This window comes from Ambystoma mexicanum, chromosome 5q (assembly GCF_040938575.1).
Source record: "Ambystoma mexicanum isolate Mex_15411 chromosome 5q, UKY_AmexF1_1, whole genome shotgun sequence".
In the NCBI taxonomy this organism is placed as follows: domain Eukaryota; kingdom Metazoa; phylum Chordata; class Amphibia; order Caudata; family Ambystomatidae; genus Ambystoma; species Ambystoma mexicanum.
In genome coordinates, this window is record NC_090933.1 from 595,632,322 (window position 1) to 595,657,587 (window position 25,266).

Below are 25,266 nucleotides of genomic sequence, written 5' to 3' on the forward strand. Positions count from 1 at the left end.
TACCAACTGGTAACGTTCTTTCGATTGGATGTTCCTCCAATGTATTCCTCATCTTAGATGTATTCCTTCCAGCTTCAGCTGCTTCGGAAATTTTTTCGCGGCAGAGGGCACCGTGTGTCGATGTCGTTGAGTCAATGGTCCCTCAAAGACCTCTGTTGAGGGTGACGTCATGGAGTATACAAGTAGTGCGCACGGCGCCCGTTAGCCTCAGTTCTGTTTTCCCCCCTCTTGCTCTACTGTGTAGATTGTGCCGGTAGTCAGGTATTAGCCTTGCAAGAGTTGAAGTAGCAATAACCCGGAAAATCTACAGAGGGGTCGGATGGGAGGGCAATGAGGAATATGTTAGAGGAACATCCTATCGAAAGAATGTTACCAGTTGGTAAGGAACTTGTTCTTCGTATGGATTGTGTTCTCCAACGTATTCCTCATTTTAGATAGACTCCCAAAGCAGTATAGAAAATTCTCTGGAGGGGGGCATGGAGTAGATTTTTGATACCATTATATGGCTGAGTATAACACTGCTTTACCAAAATTCAGCTCCTTAGACTGGGAGGCATTCAGATTATAGAATTTTGAAAAAGTGTGCAGCGATGACCAAGTTGATGCTTCACAAATGGATTTTATGGGAAAACTTCATTGAAGGGCTGTCGAAGAGGCAATGCCTCTGGTGGAATGGGCCCTTAAGCCTTCTGGTGGGTCTTTTTCCGCCAATCTGTAGCAGTCTGAAATGCAAAGCACAATCTAACGTGATATGGTTAGTTTTAACACCTATTGACCCAATTTCCTTCCGGTGTAGCCAATGAAAAGTTGATTATCCACTCTAAGCTTTTACATTTCTAGGCTTTCCAAGCTTAGAGCTCTTCTCGGGTCCAACCTGTGCAATCTTTCCTCCTCCTTACTAGGATGAGGTGGAGGTAAGAATGCGGGTAGAACAATTTTCTGATTTAAATGAAAATCAGAAACAACTTTAGGTAAAAATGAGGGTTTAACCCTTAAAACCACTTTAGTCCTATGGAACACAGTATAAGGTGGCCCAGAAGACAGTGTCTGCAATTCGCTCACTTTTCTTGCAGATGTTAAAGCAACTAGGAAAGCAGTTTTCCATGTTCGTAATCTTAATGGACAAGTGTGCAATGGTCTAAAAGGGAGACACATTAAGAATTTTAAAACCATATTAAGATCCCAATTTGGTACTTGGAAAGGGTAATGAGGAAACACATTGTCGAGTCCATTTAAGAATTATACTATTAAAGGAATTTTGAAATAGGAGCATTCTTCCGACGAGCGCTTGAAAATGGAAAGCGCTGCAAGATAACCTTTAATGGTCCCAACATTTAGACCTCTATGTGCTAGGGACAAGAGGAAGGACAACACTTCCGGAATGGTACAGAGAAGAGGATTAACATTTTCTCTGCACCAGTTGCAAAACTTTTTCCAACGCAATCGTATAGAGATTTTGCTGCTGGCCTTCTTGCCGAAAGCAACACCTCCATGACGTCATCTGGAAGGTCTCAATCCTTGTATCTCGGCCTTTCAGATACCAAGCATGAAGGTTGAGAGTCTTGACCTCTGGATGGAGAACCTGGCCCTCCATTTGTGAGAGAAGATCCTCCCTCTGAGGAAGACGTAACAGAGGACAAATGGACATGTCTAGAAGGCCCGGGTACCACATTGTCCTGGCCCAATCCGGGGCAATTAGGATCATGCAGTTTCCGAACCGTCTCAATCTCCTGATGACCTGAGGAATGACGGGAATCGGAGGAATGCATATAATAGTGGGACGTTCCACTTCACCACAAACGTGTCCCCTATGGCTCCTCTCTGGGGAAATTCCCTTGAGCAATACCTTTCGCACTTCCGGTTGATTCCGGTCACAAATAGGTCTACTTGAGTGGTTCCCGAAAGGGCGAAGATTGCTTGAATGACTTCCTGAGCTAGTTCCCACTCGCGGGACACAGTGCTCTGCCTGCTCAGAGCGTCCACCATCATATTCTCTTCCCCGGCTAGATGAACTGCCGTTAAGGAGATTCCTTCTTGAATTGCCCAATACCAGAGCCGCATTGCCTCTCTGCACAGAGGTAGTGACCCTAAACCACCTCTTGTTTAGATAATGCATGGCCACTGTGTTGTCCGTCATTATCAGGACATTTTTTCCTCTGACAGATGGCAGAAACGCCTCCAGCGCTAATCTGATTGCTCTCCGCTCTAAAAGGTTGATGTGTAGTTTGAACTCCGATGGAGACCAACGACCGCCGATTGTCAGATCGTTGGCATGAGCTCCTCACCCCATGAGTGAGGCGTCTGTCACTACGTGACCTCCAGCCATGGTTGCCAAAACTGTTCTCCTTTTAGGATATTCTCTGTGCAAGTCCACCACAGAAGATCCTGCCAAACCTTGTTCGGAATCTGAAGAAAATCCGTCGTTTGACCTGAGAACTGGGACCATTGAGTCTTTAGAGCCCATTGAAGGGATCTCATCCACAGGCGTGCCTCTGGCACTAGGAAGATGCAGGATGCCATGAGGCCGAGCAACCTTAAGAAATCGTAGGCCTGGAGATTTTGGGCATTTTGGAATTTGGAAACCATCTGAAGAAGGTCTTGAGCCCTCGACTTGGGAGGCGAGCTCTTTCCCAAGGATGTGTCTGATACAGCCCCTATGTACTGGAGCTGTTGGGAAGGTGTCATTTGTGACTTCTTGAAATTGAGAGAGAAGCCCAGTCTGTGGAGGAACTGGCAGGTGACTTTCAGATGATCCAGTGCTTGTTCGGCAGAACGTGCCCTGATCAACCAATCGTCCAGGTAGGGGTAGATGTGAATCCCCTCTCTCCTGAGGTACGCTGCCACCACTACCAATAACTTGGTGAAGACCCTTCGGGGCGGAGGTCATTCTGAATGGCAGGACTCGAAACGGATAGTGTGAGTTGCCAACTACGAACCTCAGGTATTTTCTGTGCTTGAGATGAATTGGCACATGAAAATAAGCATCCTGGAGGTACAATGACACCAACCAATCCTGAAGTTGCAGGGCCTGAAGGGTCTGGGAAAGAATCATGTTGAACTTGTCCTTCCTGAGGAGCTTGTTCAAGCCTCTTAAGTCCAAGATGGGTCTCAGTCCTCGGTCCTTTTTGGGGATAAAAAAGTAAGGAGTACCATCCCTTGTTCCTCTCTGCTACAGGTACTGGCTCTATAGCACCTTTCTCCAGCAGGGTTAGAACTTCCTGCTGTAGGAGCGGGTCTGAAAACTTCAAAGGGTGTCTCCCTGGTGGATTGCTTTGAGATTGAGTTAGAAAAGGAAGGCAGTAACCTTGGGCTATTATTTTTTAGAGCCCAAACATCTGAAGTAATGGCTCACCATTCTTGCAGATGCTGCGACAGCCTGCCCCCCACAGGTGTCTTGTGATGCAAGTCCTCAAAGTGGTTTTGTGGCAGTTGCTGGAGCCGCTGATGGCAAAGAGGCTACAGCTGGAGCTGGCTTTGCAAGTTATCCTCATCCACTGCGAGTGGCCTTTCTCTGGCCTCTTTGACTGGCCATTCCTCTTGCCTTTCCATATGAGTAGTAACAATAGGATCGTCCCCTCCAAGATTATCCTGATGCACGAAAAGGCTGAGGATGTCTAATAGCAGCTCCTAAAGACTTGGCAGCTGCTTTTGAGGTCTGCTACCTCTCAAGGCTCTCGTCAGCCTCGTTGCCGAAAAGGTGAGACCCGTCAAAAGGCATGTTCAGAAGACTGTTTTGCACACCTGGTGGGAAACCAGACTTCCGTAACCACGCAAATCTGTACATTACTGTGCTAGTGCCCATGGACCTGCTCACACTATCTGCAGTGTCTAATCCAGATTGAAGGGATTCCTGTATAGCCTCCTTTCCATCTTTAACAATGGCTAGGAATCCTTCCCTTTCATCCCGTTCTGGTATGTGCTCTGCCGCCATTGCAATGTACTCCCACATAGTGTACGAAAACTTTGCCAAGGCACATGTGGAGTTGGCTGATTTTAACAACATACTCCCAGCTGAAAATACGTTGCGTGCCCAACCATCCACACGCTAAGAGGACGCCACCTTATTTGAAGCTGTGGGTGCCTGGACCACCAGACTCTCGGGAGCGGGGTGTTTAGACAGATCGGCGGGGTCGCTACTGGAAGGGCGGTATTTTGAAGTAAGGGATTTATTCACCGGAGGAATAGAATCCGAAGTCTCCCCATTTTTGGCAACCCTATTTTGCAAGGCTACATGGAATGGTAGAATTGGATCTTTGGTGGGACCATGATCCAATATATCGGTCAGATCATCTTGGATGAATTGAGTTGGCGGTCTAGCCCATCCTAAATAATCGACCACCTTTGTCATTAGTTGACGGTTTGAGGGACTGGCATATTTCTTCTGGCTCTGGCCTGCCAAAATCTGTTTCAGGTGAACTATCAATGTCACTTGCATTATGTAAGGTTTCCACCAGGTCCCTCATCCTGCTTTCCTCAGAAATCAGGCATTCTGGGACATTTTGGGTACCATATTCCATTCCAAAAGGAACATTCTCCTCAACAGATCTCTCCTGTATTTCAAATATTGAAGTCAAGGATTTGAAAAATTCTTTTCTTGGAAGAGGTTTAAAAACCTTTTCTGAGAGAGGTGCATCAGTGGAACCTGAAGGCATTACAGCTTTGCAGCCTTCTCTTTTGCTTTTATTTTTACAGCTTCTGGCGGAGTTGGCAGAACTGGAGCCTTTGGCACATTTGGCACTGAGGGCTTCGGGGTCGATGTCGACAAAGGCATTGATGGCATCGACGAAATAGTGGTCGTCGATGGAGACGGCTTTGAGGGTGTTGAGGCGCTCTTCGAAGATTTGCCCTTTGAGGTGCATCGGGTTTCAGATGGCGTCGGGGACCTCGAACGGTCGACTCGAGCTGTCTTTTTCACTCAGCATCCTGGAAAGTTCCTGATCCTTCCTCCTTCGATCACCCGGGCTTGAGGGCGTGTGAGTGTCGGAATGACAACGCTCCCGGCCGGCTTCCAAAGAAGGCGCGGACCGAGGCTTAGCTTTTTCAAACACCTCCATCATTTTTACCCTGAATGCTTCCCGCTCTTCGGCGGAGGAATGTTTTGTGGGGCATTTCATTCTTTTTGGAGATTTGTCCGAGGAAGGGGACCGGTGGTGTCTTTTCTTCGTCAAAGAGCGATTAGAATCGCTGCAGGACCTAGACCGATCCCTTTTGAATCGAGGAGATTTCTCCTCACGGGACCTCGACTCGACGCTCGACTCTAACTGCATCTTCTGGGCACCGCATACTTATCGGAACGAAGCAAGCTGAAAAGGAGAGGGAGAAAGACAACATTAGTGAATGCATCCCCGCTTAATATAAGCAACGGATATCACGAGAACCTCACCTGGCTAGTCGCCTCTTGGCTGGCATCATTCCGGAACACCACACCAGCCGGAGTAGAACATCACGACCTGTAAAGGAAGAGGAAACACAGGTTAGCATATACAAGGCGAAGCAGCGCCGCGCATAGCGCATTACTTACCGGATTGCAGCGCACATCTCGCGCCATCCATTACCGGTAGGTTCTCGATCCACTACCAGCACGACACGCGGAATCTCCTGCACGCCTAGGGAGAAAGAAAAAGACATTAACCACAAAAGGAAAGCAAGACAAGAACAGTATTATATACAAAGACTTCTAGGCAGCAAGACCTACCTTAAAGACACTTGAACGGGCTCGCACCCGTAAAGTAACTTGGTCGCCCACGCCCACTGGACACTACGCACCCCAGCCAAAGAAGGCAGGCCAGAGAGCACGCCTTATACTGAAACAAGGTGAGGAGAGGGCCTAAGGGTCGAGTCCAAGGGAGGTGGGAAGAGACCTTACCTGAGTTGAGCAGTCTTGAACCCAGCCGTCCTGTAATTTCAGGCTAGACTTCCATCAAAGACACCACCCGGGACCGGGGAGAGGGCTCCAGGTGCATATCAACCAACCAGGGCTGAGTGGCGTCCCCATGGATACCAGGTGAGCGTAACAGTAAACTCACCTGGCCTAGATATGTCAAACAAAAAAAGAAGGGGCTAGACATGTGATGTCTTCAATCATATTTGTGATGTCATCTTTGATGTCATGGGTGTTCTTAGCAGTGCAGGGCGGTGGCGCTAGTTATGGTTGCTTAGCTTACCATAACTGGCGAATTTCAGAGGTTTTTCGGTTTTACTTGTAACCATAACATCCCTTTAACAAAGTTTTTTCACTGAATTTGAAAGGTTTTTAGTAGCGCAACTTAACCACAACATCTACGAACATCTGACTTCATTGAGGACCTTCCGGACAGTGCCGCATGACCATATGCTGGCGCGGCATGATGACGTGTCCGAGGACCCGTCCGCACTGCACGATAAGATCCATGCTTCGCGGACAGTCCAGAACTGTATTTTCTACTGATCTAGGAACTTTCAACTTCAAAATTTCCCTTGCACAGCTCCAACACCTATTCCTACTCATCCATTACCAATCTAGTACACAGTACATACTTTTAGCAAAACTTTATCTTACAATGGAATCAGCCAATGCCATCGCTCCTCCCCAAGAGAGACCACCACTGCTGTAATCAAGGAGCATGAGAAACACTGCCCCCTACCTTAGAAATAACACACACGCAACATTTTTCCCTGTCCACCTGTCCCTCCATATTAGTGTTTGGTGCCTCTTCCCTCATTTCCCTCCCCACCTTTCGTTCTAAGCTCTCCTGCCAAAACAAATGCATCCAAAAATAATAAGAAATGTTCCTTAGGCACCACCTTTCACAGTTAAAAAATATAACTAAAAAAAAAAAAATGTATAGATTCCATCTACTTTATATTTCTCAGTAAAGTACATAGACTCCATAAGATTTTCCAACATTTCCATTTGCATTTTGTGTTATGCTAATGGCGATATTGTGGCGTTTATCCCCCGTTCCAGGGAAGGAACAGTGGATACCGGCCTGGCAGCCCAAGTTATCAGCCCAAGCGAAGCAAGGGTGGATAACGAGGTCTCCAGACCCTGTAATGGGGGATAAAGCCCATTAGCACCCTAGGTTCACAAAGTGGGAACCCGGGGTGCTAAAAAAGGATTTTTCTTCCTACACCAGGACACCTGCGTCCCGGTGTAGGAAGAAAAATCCTTTTCCAAGATGGCCACCATGGAAAGGGAAGGCGGGGTTCCGTACAGGGCCCCTCTTCCCTTTCCATGGCAGCCTGCACAAAGCGAAAAGAGAACCCTATGACCATATTACCACAAGCAAATTTTTCTTCCCTTTCAAACCTATCCCACTTTAGAATAACTTTACCACAAAGCCAGTCCAAGGTGGACATGGCCACTTTAACCCCTTGTGTTGTCCCTCGTGGTCATGGCCAGTAGCCCGATTGTCCGGATCATGACCTTATTCCATGACCCGGACAATCTGGCCACTGCCCATGGCCACAGGCACACCTCAGTAACCAACGGTAAATCACTATTTTTTGTACCTACATTATGTCAAAAAACAAAATCCATTCAGACTTTACGAAAACATGTATATCTAGATCTATAATCTTTTTGCAAACTTGTGTAGATTCGTCAAATTGCACCTCATTTATAAACCTTTACATTATATTATATTGGAATCCCCCCCTCTAATTTTGCCCCCCCTTGACAAAATCCCAAACTTCGCAAAAAACATTAATATCTAGTTCTATTATCAGTTTGCCAAATTAAGTGTACATTCGTCAAATGGCACCTCATTTATAAGCTTTTACGTTATTTTGAGACCCCCTCTAATTTTTCCCCCTCTTGACAGAATCCCACCAAACTTTGCAAACACATTCAGAATCAGGACGGAAATATAATTGCAAAATTTCATGCGGTTTCATTGAGTGGTGCTAAAGTTATATGCCATCAAAAAACTGCCCCCAAACATCTGAAGTGTGCCCAAATTTCTCGGGACTGTTTGAACATCCAAACTGTTCGAGGACTTTCGCAGCAAAAGCCACCCATTTTTTGCTTCTTGCAGCCATTTTCCATCCCATCCTCATCACCCCTCACCTTCACAGAGATTATTTGATAAGGTTGACAAGTGCAATGTGTTTTTTTTTATCCGTTTTTACCGCGATGTCCGTGAATCCAAGATGGTGGGCATTTCCAAACATCTGACACCTCACGCTTCGCGCCAACCAATCAGCGAACACGTTTCGTGGCCGCAGACATGAGGCAAGCCGATTAACCAATCGGTGTCCTGTCCGCAGAGCGAACAGGGAAATTTGTCCGCACAGCGGACATAGATATCACTCATTTTTTGCCTTACATTTTGGTCATTTAAAAAAAAAAAAAAAACTACTGGACGGATTTACACCAACTTAACAAAAGCACGCTTGCGGGATCAAGCCGCTGCTCCTGCCACACATTTGGTGGATATCCCTCCAGCGGTTTGGGCTGTAGGCGTGAGCAAAGTTTTTTCCTATTATGTCCATGGGAAAAAAATAAATGTTGGGACCCACCTATAGATTTGCCCCCCATGGCCCAAACCTCACCAAACTTTGCAGAAAAATTTAGAGTGGGCCATATACTTTTTTTGCAATGAGCAACTTAACCATAACTACATGGCCGCTACCGCAAATATATATGACCGCAATCACCCAGCGGAGACAATAGAATTCAGAAAATAAGCAAAGCAACTGAATTCACTTATGAGGTAGAATACAAATGCAGGAAAAAGAGCAGTTTTGATTTGTGAACAGATAGAGTTTAGGTTAATATTCCCCCTGCAAAGTGTTGTTTAAATAGCAATTAGCAATCCTACACAAATGTAAGTAATCAGCAGGTATTCAGGAATGAAAGACAAGGTCTAGAGTTTAGATACAATCTTCCCTCAGCAAACAAGAAAGAAAATAGTTTTTGGAAAATGGCACTTTTAAACTGACCAGTGAAAATTGCTTTGTAAAATAATGCAAAAGGGTGCAAAATGCTTAAAAGGATAGAAATTCTGAGGAAAGCAACACTAAACAGAACCTAACACACATGAGCCATAATATAAACAACAGTACACACTTTAGATCAGGATGGGATGGAAGAAGCACTTTGAAATGGGAAAAAGACACGTGTAAACTTTTGAAAACTGCAAATTCGCAGCAAACTTTTACTATGCGATATTGGAGAAAAACGGGTCAAATACACTGTTCCGCGATGCAGTTTTTAGTTTTGGATGTAGCCAAGCGTCTTGGATATCAGTGAGAGTTGACATTTCATTTCCATCTTCAAAATTGAAGAAGTATAGAGGTTTTAGCGAGAGGAGTTTTTGCAAAATCGGCACGAAAATGAAGACAGCAAGTCTGTTTTAAAAATGACAGATAGGTTTTATTATAATATATTAATGACTATGAAAAAGAGGAGGCCGCACGTGAATCTTCACAGTTACCTGGCCAGCGCAACCATTCAAATGGCGGATACTCGATTTCGTTCTGGGATTTACTTTAGTTACTCAAAATCACCAAGGAGTTATGGTTTTGTAACAGATGAGAAAAATCAGCGCAAGAAGGATTCTAACAATACTAGGGTGCTGAATTTAAAGATGGGATGGGTTGAGATTGGGATAATACAATGCAGATATACTAGGGGTCACTGTTCTTCCTATTAATACTTAAAGTCCTTTGTAATTAAATTGGACCGTCAGTTCTGGTCATTGGGTCGGTTCAGGTCAATACACCTCTTAGGTCAGAGGGTTTGGACAAGTCTTGAAAGTAATTAATAAGAAACCACATTTCAAACAAGAAAGGCCCAAGAGGGCGGCCCCCAGTTGGTGGGTCAAAAACCCTAAGCAAGGGGACAAATGTGCTGAAAGTTATTGACCCTCATCCACAAGAGTGGCACAGCTACAGCGCATTAATAACTTGACCCGACAATTAACCTGAACAATTTGGAATAAGTACTTAAGAAGTGATCAGGGTGCTATTAACCCTATGACAGACTTGTAAGAAAGATGCAGGGGCTATATCCGGGGATCAGGTTCATTAGGATATCTAGTTAGGGGCCACAAACAGGCCCAGAGCAAGCCCTTACTTGCAACATTAGCATAGTGACCTTTAGTTGTTGCTCTCCCCTTGATACTACATTTGCTTTTCCCACTCATCCTGCCAAAGTTAATGAAGGTTTTGAACTTTACATTTTAACATGTGATTGATCCTCCATCACAATAGATCAGTAATACAGGCAGCATAAGCATTCCATTGAAACAAATTGGCAGAACTAATGTGGCATGCACATGTAGAAATTCTGGTTTATAACATGTTAATATGGGGACGTGATTGAAACCCTCACAAACTTCGGTTCTGTTGAGTAATGCCTCCTAGGACTTCATATTTTGCAAAGATGTATTTGGCTTTTATTGTTGCAGTTCAATATTGAATTGTACATTTTCTTTTTTCAACTGGCCCGCATACAAATTTGATTTGAATCTTCAAAGTGTTGCCTGCCCCCAAGGTAAACGTTAGTCTGAAACTCTAACCTTGTTTATGAATGTGATGGCAAACAATATGCAGTTAGTGTTTTGTTTTTAAATCAATTTCTATTAGCAATCCCAACTTCACTTTCACCACCAACATTTCATTTAAACATTCAACATTGTCTCTCGTTGATAAACTATAAAGGATTGGATGCATTTTATTTTTAATACTGACATTTTTTTTAATGGTAGGTTTATCCACGCATGTTTCACCAATATAAGAATCGTCGATTTAACGTTTTATCAAATATGTGCTTGGATATATTATGATGAAAGTTTGCTTATAACTTAAAACATGTGAAAATAAGTAAACCAAATTTAGGAACAACTAACTGTGGTTTAGAGCAACATGATACAATTAGGTGTGACATACATGTAAATAAAGATCAGGACCTTTGTAGAAAGTTAAGGACTTATTACACAATGGTAAGGATTATAGTTTTCAAATGCTTTGTAAAGTGCTGCTTCTGGTAAGCAACAGTTGCGTTTCAGACTTTCTTGGTGGCAATGGACTCACGTCCAAAAAGGCAATAGTTCTGGTTCACAAGGTCTTTGAGATGATGAAGTTGTAGTCAAGATAAATACTAATCGGTTTGTAGTTGGCCTGTACGACAACTTAAAAAATGCAGATTTTCTTATCAGAGCAATTTGGGTTCTCAACCTCTTCATGGTTTGTGTCTTGCATAGAATTCCTATCTTGAACACTGAGACCCAGCTACCGTTCATTCTCAATAGTCATGACCATCTCTGGCCCCATCTCTGCTTGCATTTCCAGTGTCCAGAAAGGGATGATGGAAAATAACCCATGCCCCAATGCCTTCAAATCAGACATCCCTTTCTTGGGAGCCATGATCTTAATGTGCTCGCCCATCTTGTTCCCTCCACACTCAAACTCACAATTCCATGGCCCTGTACCTCCTTTTGCTTCCGCTCCTTCCCCCTACTATCCCCGCTCCACAGAAATCCACTGTCCATCACAATAAATCCAGCCCAACTGTGTAGCTCTTCAGACTTTAACTTTACTTGCTAAATAGTGAACTCCATCTGCCCTCTCCCCCAGCTTTCCTACCTGACCCCAACACACTCCCTCAAGTGATACTAATGTAAGTTTATATATTTACATAGTACTCTTCTCTAGTTTAAAGCACTTGCCCCCTATGGTTAATGTTACCTTTGTAATTCTAAATCATCTTTTTCTTGTATATATTTTTTCATTTTGTTTTGACTCTGGTAGATGTTCAACTTTTTTCACACCCTGAAACTGGTCCGATCATTTGTTCTCATCTGTGTGGAAATGTATAGGGACCCTTGGGGGTATATACCCCCCGCCACCACCTGCAATTGTGTCATTTTAAGTCATTTCTGATCCGAATAGACATCCCTTTTCATCAAATAAATAAGCTTAGGTTTATTAAACATTTTCTTTTGTAGCAACATGCAAGGATCAACACATATCCAATTCTTCACTTTTTGAAATAAAATATATACTTACTCAGAAACGCCGAGAACACTAGGCTTGTCATCATCACTTAGCCTTAGCAGTCGTATTGAAAATATACTGTGACTAGAAGAAAAATAAACATTGATTGTATCATTCACAAAAATCAAATACCATGATGCACAAATGTATTCATATACTGGGATAATAACATCCAAATGTGAATCCATTTGACTAAATATTTATTTTAAAAAGGGAATGATCCATTTTTGTAAATACATACTAGTCTTAAATAATTACTCATGAGCTTGCATGGGAGAAAACCATGCCCCATTGTGTACTGCGTGTCGTTTCCGAAAGAAGAGCAACGTATAGGTTTCTTCGGAAGGGCAGTATGATTTATAATAGTTACTGTTACCTTGGGGAACATGAAAAGTTAAATCAAAGGAACCAGTATGTTCTCATTTGCTAAAAGTATCCGAAGCACTGCCACCCCCCTCCATGTGTTACATGAGAGGGTTATGGAACACTAGGCCACCCACTTGGTCACTGTTGGCTGACACGAAAGCAGATGATGGTAGAGAGCATTATTGGCGTGTGACATGCACTAGCCAGTGTGAGCTCCCAGAACACCTGTGACAGGCCCCTAATATGATGCCTGTTGAAACCTCCAACACATGAGCACAAATGTATATTGACAGCCCATCTGATGCAATGGTGAAGGCTCCATTATTGTATATAAACTGAGAATACACTCAACCTGAAGAAAATAAAATCCATTTTAAAATGAATTCCATGTATACAGTTGCAGACTGTGGGCACTACCATTTTAGGGCATGCCTAAATATATATTGGTATTCTGCATTCCACGTTGAGTTAACTGGATTCAGTAAACAGGCATGCACCAATGTTTAGAGTAATGGAATTTGGTGAGACCACTAAAATATAGTGTCAATATTTTTATGCCTACAACTTGTATGTGTATGTAATTTATTTTTCAGACACAATGTGATTGAAGCAAATGGGATTTCTTGATCCTCATCCCTTCAATCACAGAGCGGAGCACATTGCAACATTACACCTGCATCCGTAAAGCACCAGTTCTAGACATACTAACTTAGGACCAGGTTATATAAGTTTATGCTGTGCTTATACCTCACAATATTGTTTAGTAACTGGCTTAGGAAATTCAAATGCATAAAAACTCAAAGTGAATGACACAAATATTTACCTGCTGAAGATGGTTTGCCTTTTTTAACAAACACAAATAACAAATCTGATCTATACAAAAAAAGCACACATCTTGTAACACTACATACAGAATTGTTTTGTTTTATGTGCCAAGTTCAAGAAGCCAGAATATTCACAATATGTTTTTTCCAGTAAAGAACCTTCAATACTTCCAAAAATAGCTCATAGTTGTGTCATGATTAAATTCCTGAACAGGTAATTGGGTAGACCGGATCGCCAGTGCGCTATAACCTTCACAAATCATACTAATGGCAAGCTGCAGAACTAATGCAAAAGCTCCTACCCATGACCTCAAATAACAGTAGTACTGGATTGTACTATTCGCATACACTTTGCTGAAATTATAAATATGACACAAATGTCTGCAATAAACTTATGAGAGTTCAGTTTTCTGTAATTTGTATTCTTCTGACTTTGTATACATGCAGCCGACACGTGTTGACACATGGTCTTTTTCAAGGCCTTATCAAAGAGTAAAGGTGCTGCTCCCTATCCAGATATAGCTCGTTGTTAGGTTAGATAGTAGTAGTTTTTAAACTGTTCTCCAAGTACTTAATATATTAGATTCTGTGTACTTCTATTATGGCCGTGCTGGCTGCTGGGAGTTAGATCCTAAAATATCGACCTGATACAATGTTAGATGTCCTGTAAGGAGTCATCTACAATGGCAACCCGTGTCTCTCAGTCAAAGTCAGAAGACTTAATAAATTACAGAAAACTGAACTCACATCTTAAGAAATGTATTTCAGCCATGTGTGTTAGATGTATCATTTCGGGCAAAGAGCATGTGACTAGTACAATCCTGTAATATGATTAAGTACCTTCTTTGTGGCCATAGGCTCTCAAAAAACATGACCCACAGCTCTCCAGAGTGCAGACAAGCTCCATACACTAATACGGGGATCCTTTGCCCCACATTGCAGGCACCTAAATGGAGCCCACTGAGCTGCAGAGTAAACAATAGTGCTCTGAAAAAACCTTGGAGTGGACACATACACTGACTCATTAGAAGGAGATTTGATATCACAGCATCTCTGCACCATTGCAAGAAAGACGCACTGCTGGGCAGAACTGGAAAATGCCCGGAGACCGCACTGCCACATCGACCACCCAGTCAGTGCCCATTTCCCAGCAGGCAACAAACTGCGGCCAGATCTTGCTCCCCAGTAGCTGACTAGCATAGCACCGATGGTATCCAGTGATAATAGCAAATACTATTACAGAGAATGCTATAACAGAAACAAAAAACGGTTAAAAAAATAGATATGCCTGGGGTAAAGGTGTAAAATGGGTGGGAATGGGGTTGGGGTTAGATAAACACCCCCCCCCAAAAATAAAATTGTCGACATGTTTTCACTGAAAAAGCATTCTCCGTTATGTATTCTCTGCAATAACATAGATGCAGCACAGACACTGTTAGCTGGAGCCAGGGAGTCCGCTGGTGGAGTGCGGGAGGTGAGGGCGGGTCGGGACAGGAGGCAGAGCCCTGGGCACTGGGGAGGAGACTCTGGGCACTATATGGAGCTAAAGTGTTACAGGAGCAGAATCCATTCTGGCTCATGGCCACTTGTCATTAAAGAACATGTGGCTTGGAATCAATTTGCTGTCTGGCAGTCAAGAGCAGATAGCAAGCTCTCAGCAGTTTAAAAGAACAAACAGTTTCGCCTGCTAGGATCTGTACAAATTGCCTGCAAATATAAAACATTTCGATTGCTTGTAGTAAACATCCTCTCCGAATAACTGCCATTGTTCCCCCTATGCTAATAAAAGGTTGAAACTATTGCATCCGGGTTATCCCCACTGCTACCAGGACCACAAACACATCACCTACCACACAGTTGGTGATGTACTTGTGACAAATCATTACACTTGAGTTTCAACAACCGTTCGTTGAACTTGAAGCAAATACCTCAAATGGAAGTGGCTCACAATTAACACACGTATGCATAATATGCTTGCGAGCACACGTGTGCAGCTAATCCTTTCAACTATGCTTCGTTACAGTGGAATGCATTTCTTGTTTGAAGACACATGAAAACCTCAACTCAAGCCACTGTTGGCGCATAAAGTTGGCTTGATCTCCACAAGGAAAAGCGTGGACTCCTGAAGCCACTGCAGTCCTCTCACCAAATCTGATCGGATGCACCGTTTTAATACGTTACAGGAAAAAAAGAGCACAAATCAAACACGTTCAAATTCAGGTATTCAAAGAAGACATCTCTAAAACTATATCTAAATTAAAGATGATCATGGCACTTAAGCAGCAATGGTGAATATTAATGGAAAGCACTTTAAGATCTGGCAACAATGCAAGATAAAACCAAAGGTAAAGTGGAAGAGCTGGAACTAGTGGGGACAGGGCATTACAGTGTAAATGCAAAGATATGGATAACCACTCGGGTTGGGACAGCATTCCAATAAAAAAAAAAATAAAGGACTGGGAATCAGACATCATCGGACAAATGCTATTCAAAGAAAGTCTGGCGTTGTCTGCAATGCAGAAAATATGCATCTAACAAGCTCAGTATGGGTCTGCCGAGTACAGACACTAGGCCTCCAAACATTGTCATCAAAATGTCATATCGTCTGAAGGAGACCATTCTGTGATGAGCAAGGAAACTGGCTCCATTGTGCTATAGCAGATCTTGTCTATCTCTACCATGACTTGGCTCCACCCACCCTGCTGAACAGACTACACATCAAAGCAGTGACAAGTGAACTAGTTAACCAACAACTTTGATACAAATGGCTTCATCAGAGTGGTCTCCAATTTTAGTTGAAGGAACAATTGCATGTTTTTACCACAAAGCAGAAGGAGGCTTCTGTATCCCTCACCCGTGTAACAGGAAACAGAGGGTCTGCTTAGAGATGTCAGAATCCTGAACTGCAACATTAGAGGTAGAAATAATCAATATAAAGGAAAGAAAAATACCTCCATCTAAGGTGATTGGGAGAAGGCGCAGTAAATCAGAAAACATTTGTTTCGTGCCTCAGATTTGTTGATGTGTTGAAACTGATAACGCAGCGATTGATTAAAACCTGAAGGAGGAGTGGGGGGAATGTGCACCTTTGGGACGTATCTGTTGTACTATTTCTCTTTAGGGAATCAACACCTTAAATAAGTGCCTTAAAATGTACTACTCAACATTAAAAGTTACATGATCAAGTTTTTTGCTGGTCCTAAATGCACATCTCATGTATGTTACTAAAAACAGCGTTGTTTAGGTTTGATTCTGAATTACTTGTTAAGGGAAATGGGGTGGAAGCATGTGTTTACTAATGGACAGAAGGCACTTTATGATGTTAAAACTATTTTTAAGTATTGCAATGTACACTATTTTAATAGTTAAATCTATTACATCTTACATTAACTCCAGGAGGGCACTGTTGATGTCGTCACTTGGCATTTAAAAACCAAAACCGCTTACACAACATTGTTAACATTCTAACTTTAAATGTCAAGAGAGCAAACTCTCTGCTTAAGAGGTTTAGACCGAGAGGACACTACAAGAAAGGCAGGGTGCGTTTGCATTACAACAAACTCAAAGATTAAAGACCAGAAATATAAATCACACCAACAAATATTTCAAGGCTCTCCTAAACATTTAAAATGGGAGGGGTTTTATTAGATTTCTGTCTAAAACTTCCCTCTTCGCCTAAACCTTTGATTGCCTTGCTCTTTACTATGTCTGTAGTATATACGGTTTTCTGTTTTCCCTCTGTAACTAAGAAATCTGTCTGTGACAAGCACCACAATGCCATGCTATCTCTCATGCGTGTACTGTAATATATCTGTCACGTCTCATATTTTTTGTAACTAAGAAACCTGTCTGTAACGAGCGCCATGATGCTCCCGGGCTGTTGGGCGCTCTACAAATTTGAATAAAGGTTCCCCTACTGACCAGACAGTAGTTAAAGATGCCAAGGAAAGATTCATCTTGGTAACTGGAATGGGAGTGATATCACATTAGCTCAAAATACTTACAAGACAACATTTATATGTGATACTTTGCAAAGATATTGTTGGTGGATTCTGATTTGATTAGGGATAGAACACACTTGGGCCACAGCATATGCAGGCCGCCTCTAAGAAACGAATAGCCAAAATAATAGAAATAGGCACACAGCCTATGGAGGGAGATGCATGGGTCTGTGAAAGACTACCATGTTCCTCGCACCTGTACAAAGATAGATTACATTTGTGTACACAATGTGGTTCTACCAGACCAATGCAGATATTGGATCAATGAGTACATATGATCACGCCCCAAACTCACTATCGATTGTGCTTGTTACATGGTTTAAACCAGTGGTATTCAAACTTCTTTTTTAAAAGGCACCCTTGAGTAAAATTCTGTTGCTGAGCCCCCCACCCACTCCCTCTCGAGTAAAAATATTGCTGCTGGTCCCTCAGATGTCATTTCTGCGTATACTTTTTATTAAAATCAGTCACTGTGCTCCCATTTGGAAAAGCTTTGCACCCCCCGTGAACACCCTTCAGGAGAGCCAGCCCCACAGTTTGAAGACCACTGGTTTAGAGGGTCCTGGTCATTTAGTGAATGCTTTCTGGGTCGTGCAGATCCATAGATGACTTTTTCCAAACAAAAAAATTAACATTACTAACTACGATTTGGGACTCACAAAGTTGTCCTAAGGGGTCATGCTCATACACTGTGGCTCCAGAATAACAAGCAGAATTGAAGGAGTGTGAGAAAGCACACACACGATAGCTACTTGGCTTCTTTCAGGAGACTGAAGACACGAATGGCAGCTTCAAATTTTGCATTAAAAAAGCTGAAATGTGAAATGTCACTCCTTTGGGTAAGAAAGCAGTTTTATGAGGAAAAAAAATACATTTGACAAAAAAATGCTGCCTAATTTATTGAAAGAAGACAGGGCCAAAACAGAGGTGGCCACTAAAGGAGGAAAATAATCATATGCACTCAGATGAATCCTCGAATGATCCCTATTCTTTTCTTTCAACAAAAAGTTCTGTATGGAAGAAACCAGATAAAAGTCACACCAACCTGCATTTTAGATGCAGTGGCTATGTCTCAACCAACAGGAGAACAGGCGAAAAGTTGGGAGACAAATATTAACTTTGAAGAAGTTATAGGGACACTAGAGAGGAATAGAGCTCCCTGCCCTGACTGGATTGTGCAAGTATTTTATATGGCATGCGCCTCCAAATGTGTCCCAAAGATCGCTATAGTATTAAATACCTTTAAAAATACTGGAAAGATCACAGATTAAATATCCGAGTCAAAAATTGCTATTATTGCCAAAAAGGGAACCGTAATAAGTTATGTAGATATTAGACATATAGCGTGCATATATTTTAATGCAAACATGTTTGCATAAATACTAACCACAAGGTTATCGTCTATAATGCCAAATCTGGTTGCCTATAACCAAACAAACCAGACTATTTCTTGTCAGAAGAATTTACAATATTCGTCAAATCTCCCACTTGACAGAGATAACTTTCAGAACATGCATGCCTGCCTGCAAGTCTGCCTCACTCACTAGAGGCTGCAAACGTGTTTGACGGAATAGCGGGTGGGTTTTGGAGGTAACTTTCTATAAATGACTCAGTGAATTAATCTGAACTGCAAGGGTTATATTAAATGGGACATGTTGAGATGGATTCAAAATGAAATGATTAAAATGTCCCTCGTCAATCCTACTGAGTTTAGAACCATTAGCTTCTTCCATTAGCGATAATCCGCAAATACAGCCAATTCCATTTGGGGGTTGACAGAATATAAACTCACAATGTTTGGAGATCCATCAATCTCCCTTAGGAATCCAACTAGCTCTCCACCCCAGATTTTAAAATCAATCCCATCAAATCAAAAAGATTAGGGGCCGGATTACAGAAATGTTTGCATGCCATTAGCACTAGGGCAAAGTTTGACCTATTTTTGAAAACACTTGGACATATTAGAAAAATATTTCACCATGGCAAGTGCAGTTTGGCATGTTATAAGCACCGGGAAAATAATTGCCATAGTTCAAAAAAGATGCATTTCCGATGTGTTTTTTCACCAGGCCAAAGTTTGCCCTAGCGCTAATCCCATTCCGTATTAGCACTGGGGCAAAATTTGCCCTGGTGCAATAATGGAGTGAAAATGCATCTATTTTGCCCAAGGGCAATTTCTGCTTTGGTGTTTATACCATGACAAAATGCACTTGTCATGGTGCAATCGTTTTCTAATATGTCCAAGTGTTTTTAAAAATAGGGCAAACTTTATAATCGGGCCCCAGATCTTAAACTGTGCCCGTAGGAAGACACCGTTTTAAAAAGCTGGTCACCGTTTGAATGGGCGTCCAACTGTATGAAATATTTGGGCAATCACACAGCTAAAACCTTAGAGCGTTTTTATCAAGCTATTTATACACATTTACTTCGAAAAATAAAATCAAACCTTACAAATGGAAGACCCCACTGTTATTGTGGATAGGACAAGTCAAGATTATAAAAATGATATAGGTCCATGGATCCCCAAATATAGTCGTCATTCCAATTTCTATGACAAGACTGCAGGCAAGCATTATGCTTCAACTTTTTTTTATTACTACTCCTCAGCAGTTTCAACAAACTGCTAACAAAACACTGTAAAATGTCCCAAAGTGACTTTTCTGTTCTTAGAACTACAATCCCCATTGTCTCTGTAGTTCATCTCTCTCCATGCTCAGCTATGATCACATCCTGTCCCTGAGCTCCTCCTCCTCCTCTTCTTTTACTGCTCTTCAAGCAGATAAGCACCATTTTTACCACCTCTTATGACTTGATGCTAAATTACATTTATAAGTGTGTTAGCACAGGAAAGGATTATAGAAGGGAGTACTGGCACAGCACAGCCTGTGTTATACGCTATTTAGCAGTTTAGTTCGAGTTTTAACTGACGATGTGTCGCCTGCAGCTAAAGTGGAGTGACCTCGGCAAACCGGAGCTGCACGTTTCGGTGAGAGATGACCTGTAAATACTTTTAAGGACTAGGGTCCGCGGCGTGAGACCCTGTGCCGTATTCCCTGCACGTTAGGGGCTCATCACTGCCACGGACCTCTGCGGAAGCAGCATTGCAGCCCGTTTCGCAAGCGGAGAGTACTCTGGCCTCCACCCTTGTGGAGGCCGAGCCGGAGTCTCTTCAGAGCTGCGAGAGCCCAGCCACAAGAGGAAAGAGCGCTCCGGCCCCCTCCCTTGGAAAGGCGGAGCCGGAGCTCTTACCTGTTCGCCATAGGCGCATTTTGAACGTGACGCAGCAAGACAAAGGAGCCGGGCTCGGCAGTTATGTTCTAAGTGAAGTGCATAAAAGGATTTTAATCCTTTCCAGTATATGCCGTGGCAGCAGAAACTTGCGTGAGAAGCTCCTGTGAAGCGGAGCGTATCGTGAGAGGAGCGTTAACCTCGCCTCACCAACACAGACAATTTAGCCTTGTTAAGGTGCATGAAGCCTCACACAAGAGGCATACTGAAGACATACAGCCTGATTTGGGCAGAGAGAAGACAACAGTCCAGTGCAGCCACAGTATACTATTTTTTAAAAAAAGAAAAAAAACAATATTAAAATTGGAGTATAAAAAGTTATACAGGTATCAGACCAGGGGCGGGGGCGTGCCCAGACACCTTCACTGGTAACAGGCATACAGCACACTCCTAAGCATGTCAGAGTTCAAATGGAGCGAGGAGGAGCCATCCCTGGATCTCGCAGCCAGCTTTAAGGAGGTTCTAGCAAATTCACTGGTCAATGCAGTGGCTCACGTGGGGAGACCCCTGCAAGAGAGGCTGGAGACGCTATAGCAAGGCTGAGACAGCCTACAGATAGCACCCCAGCGACAGAACGCATGCCCTATGAACACTCAGTCCGGCCCGGAAGAGGAAACCCTGTCACGACCCCCAGGGGCCAGCGGATGGGGCGAAAGAAAAGGCCCCGGAGGTTGCCGACGCCTTCGCAAAGCTCAAAGAAGCCTACATGCAGCGCCAGGCAGTGGCCAGCCTTACGACCCCCCCCCACTCCAGGGGAAGACATTGGTGGAGAAGAGGACCCAGGCTCAGAAGAAGAGCCGGCAGAAGGAAACCTGTCCTCTCACGATGATGAAGAGACAGTGGAAGTAGATTGGGCTAAGCCCAGCAGGGGAAGAAAGCCTGCAAGGAGAAACACCTTGAGGAGGTGCAGGAGGACATGTTCGATCCGGATAGCATCCGGAACCAGAGGTCTTCGGACTGGCAACCGTCACCCAGAGTGGTGCAGTACATGACCATAAGACTGAGAAAAGCTCTCAACAAGGAGGTTGGACAAATACTTCACGTAGAGTGCCAAAGGCCAGACCTTCCGGGTAAGGTGGCTGAAACCACCGAGCTAGACCCCAAAATGTTAACTTTTGTATCCAAGACCAGTAAAGACCCTCAGAAAGGTATCAAGAGGTCATGGAAGAGCTGCCAAGAAAAGGTACTGGACTTGGCGGGCCACTAGCCAAGATCATGGACCTAGCGGAGAGAACTAAGGCTACGGGGGAAGAGGTAGATCCCGACGCCCTCGGAAGCTGGGCACAGAGAGCAGTCTGCTTACTGGGAAATGCCAACTACGCAATTGCCTCAGAAAGAAGGAGAGGTTTGCTGCCGAAAATAGATCCCAAACCTAGCGACCTAGCTTCATACGAAGCAGGGGAAGCAGCACAAGATTTCCTATTCGGCAAGACCTTTGGGAAGGAAATGGGCTGTTTTGTCGGTACCTATACCTCATTGGAGCAAGCGCAAGCTTCAATCCGAAAGATCTTCCCTAACAGTTTTTTTCGGGACCGGTCGCCACGGGGGTCGCACAGCGGGTCGAAATCAAGGAGGTAGAATACCCCAGAATCCCAGGGCACAATACTGGAGAACCGGCAGCAGGATACCTTTTTCCCGGCCAGGGGACGTTTTCCCAGAGGACACAGAGGAAGAGGGTCCAGCCGAGGTCAAGGATTCACACAAGGTGAGAATTATTTATTACCCATCCTCTGGCACGCACTTTCCAGCAATGCGTGGATATTGCAAAACGTAAAGGGTCTGCATCTATTTGTATTTTGTTTTTTATATTGCGCACCTTGCCCTCGGGCATCTAGAATTGGTAGAGCCGCCCGTACAAGCGCGCAGGCCACATCAGCAGCACCTAGAACGTGCGGAGCAGAGCTGTTTGGATCACGAACTGTCGCAGCTCGCCCAGAAGAACGCCATAGAGAGCTGCCCAGGGACACCCAGTTTCGTGAGCAACATGTTCCTAGTAAACAGGAAAGAGAAGGTCCGACCAGTAATAAACCTGAAGGAACTAAACGGCTGGGTAGTCTACCGCCATTTCAAGATGGAAGGCATACACCAGCTCCGAGACTCCCTCTGGGAAGGAGACGGGCTGACAAGACTAGACCTGAAGGATGCTTACCTGACGGTCCCAGTATTGGAAGAGTACAGGACATTCCTGACTTTTCATTGGAAAGGACAATATTGGCAATTCAAGACGATGCCCTTCGGTCTTGCATCAGCTCCCTGCGCTTGTACCAAGCTGATGAAGCCAGTGGCAGCAGCAATCCGGGAGAAAGGCATAAGGTTGATCATATACCTAGATGACCTACTGCTGTTAGCCGAAGACCGAGAGACGCTAATTTACCAGACAAAATGGGTGCAGGATCTGCTCTGGTCTCTGGGATTTCTGGTGAATGTCGAGAAGTCAGACACCACCCCAGCACAAAGGCTAGACTTCCTGGGATTTATCCTAGACACCAAGAAAGCCACACTAGAGCTTCCAGCCCAGAAGATGCAAGACATCTAGAGAGAAATCTGAGGATGTCAGCAGAAACAGGTAGTTTCTCTAAGGGTGCTAGCAAGGATTGTGGGGCTGCTTGCGGCCTCCATACAAGACATATTTCCAGGGCCTTTACATTATCGGGCGCTGCAGAGGTTGAACAGAAGACACTTGCACCAGGGCTTGAGATATCATCAATTAGTACCTTTGGATCAAGAATCCGTGAAGAACTGGAATGGTGGTTGAAGAATATTGACGTCTGGAATGGGCGGGCCATTTTCGGAGATCGGCCAGACCTGATCATATAGTCGGACGTCAGTCACCTGGGCTGGGGAGCTTGATGCGGGTACCTACAAACAGGAGGGAAGTGGAGCGAAGAAGAGCTTTGCCTTCACATAAACTGTCTGAAGCTGTTAGGGTCATTCGCGATCAAAGCATTCACTAAGGGGAAAATGACATCATACGTGTTGTTGAAGTTGAACATGTCAGCTGTCTGTTACATAAACCACATAGGAGGCACAAAATCCAGGATGCTAGCCGAGCTGGAAAAAGATTTTTGGCATTTTTGCCTAAAGTCAGAGACGGCAGAGTTTTTGCCCGGGGCACTGAACGTAGTAGTGGACTGGAATTCACGCTACCATACGGATTCCAGCGATTGGAAGCTGGATCAACAGTGTTTCGGACACTGGATCAGAAGTGGGGTCTACTACACATAGACCTCTTTGCGTCTCACCTCAATACACAAACATGTGATTACTTCAGCTGGAGACTAGATCCAGGAGCACTAGAATCGGATGCTTACCTCCAGGAATGGGCAGGCGGGCCACACTAAACCTTTCCCCCCTTCATGATGCTGAACAGAGTTCTAGCGAAGTGTTGGAGGGAAGAGAGCAGAACTGCTGTTAGTCGCACCACTGTGGAAGTCATAAGTGTGGTTCCCGACTCTAATGGAACCAGCGGTGAACCATCCGAGAGTTCTGCCAGAAGGAGACCAACTGCTCACGGACCCAGTTGGGTTGTATCATCCTCTGAGAGTGAGAGGTAGTTCATTGCGTGCAGGTTATCAGGAGATGTTGGGCGCTGCCAGGCATTTCGACACAAGCTGCAGAGCTTATTGCGGAATCCTGGGCCCATTCCACTAGAAGGAGCTACGATGCGGCTTGGGCCAAGTGGTCTGGCTGGTGCAAAGGGAGAGGTTCATCCCATTTCAGCCCCTGTAGTAGTGATCCTAAACTTCCTAGCTCAATTATTGCAGGACGGAAGAGCGTTCCACATGATAGGTGTGTACAGACCAGCGATCTCAGCAGGACATTTACCAATCAAAGGCGTGCCAGCTGGTGAACACCCAGCAGTAGTGAGGCTCATACAGGGTGCCAGGTTTAAAGTTCCCCCAGAGCCTCGGTATAATACAGTGTGGGACGTGACGGCAGTCCTCCGGCTGTTGAAGACTGGCCTTCGAACAGATACCTATCCCTTAAACAGCGGTCAGGGAAGCTGGCGATACCATTATGCCTAGTGTCTTGTAAGTGCATGTCATGTGTTAAAGCGCTAGAGATAAATAGGAGATCCTTTGGTCCGGAAGGAGTTACTTTCAGATAGTCAGAAGGACTAAAACAGGGACCTCTTTGGTTGACTACCCATATTTACCAAACAGGAACAAGTGGTGTGTAGCTAACTGCATCAGAGTGTATGAGCACAGGACAGCAGAGCGTAGAGCAGCCAGTACCACGCAATTACTCATAGCTCGTAGGAAGCCTTGTCAGGCCGTATCTACAGCCACCATTGCCGGATGGGTTAGAGAGATTATGCAAGCAGCGAATATTGACTTGGGGAGGTATGGAGCGCATTCGGTGCGTGGAACAATGGCTTCTAAGGCCTTTACGACAGGGGTGTCATTAACAGATTATGCTAGTAGCAGTTTGGGCTAGTGATCGTACCTTTAAGGAATTTTACTTTAAACCAACCGAGAGTCTAGCAGTTACTGTATTGGGAAGCTTTCAACAAGCATAATGCTCACCTCCTGTCTTGTCATAGAATGAAGATTACCCCTGCTAACTGCGCAGGGAATATTAATTCTATTAAAGACTAGGAGACGAGCATCAATTTCCCACCCATTCATGTATTGTTGATGATAATGTGTAGTATATTGGTTGCAATACATGGACGCATCCCTGACTGTTGCTTTTTATCATCCGTAGGGGAAGAACAGAATAACAATTGAGAAAAGAGACTAGCAGCAGTAGTCGTTTAAAGGATGAGGAGGATCGACGTTCCAGTTTGGAGAGATGGACTAAAGAGA

The 25,266-nt window shown here is 44.1% G+C and overlaps 1 protein-coding gene across 1 annotated transcript in view; it reads right to left on the reverse strand.

Annotated features, from left to right (window-relative positions):
- Positions 1-25,266, reverse strand: part of LOC138497532 (kinesin-like protein KIF20A) — a 1,316,984-nt gene that overhangs the window by 715,080 nt on the left and 576,638 nt on the right. The window contains exon 9 of the mRNA XM_069621067.1: positions 11,992-12,063. Coding sequence (XP_069477168.1) covers positions 11,992-12,063 — 72 coding nt within the window. The remainder of the gene's footprint in view (positions 1-11,991; positions 12,064-25,266) is intronic.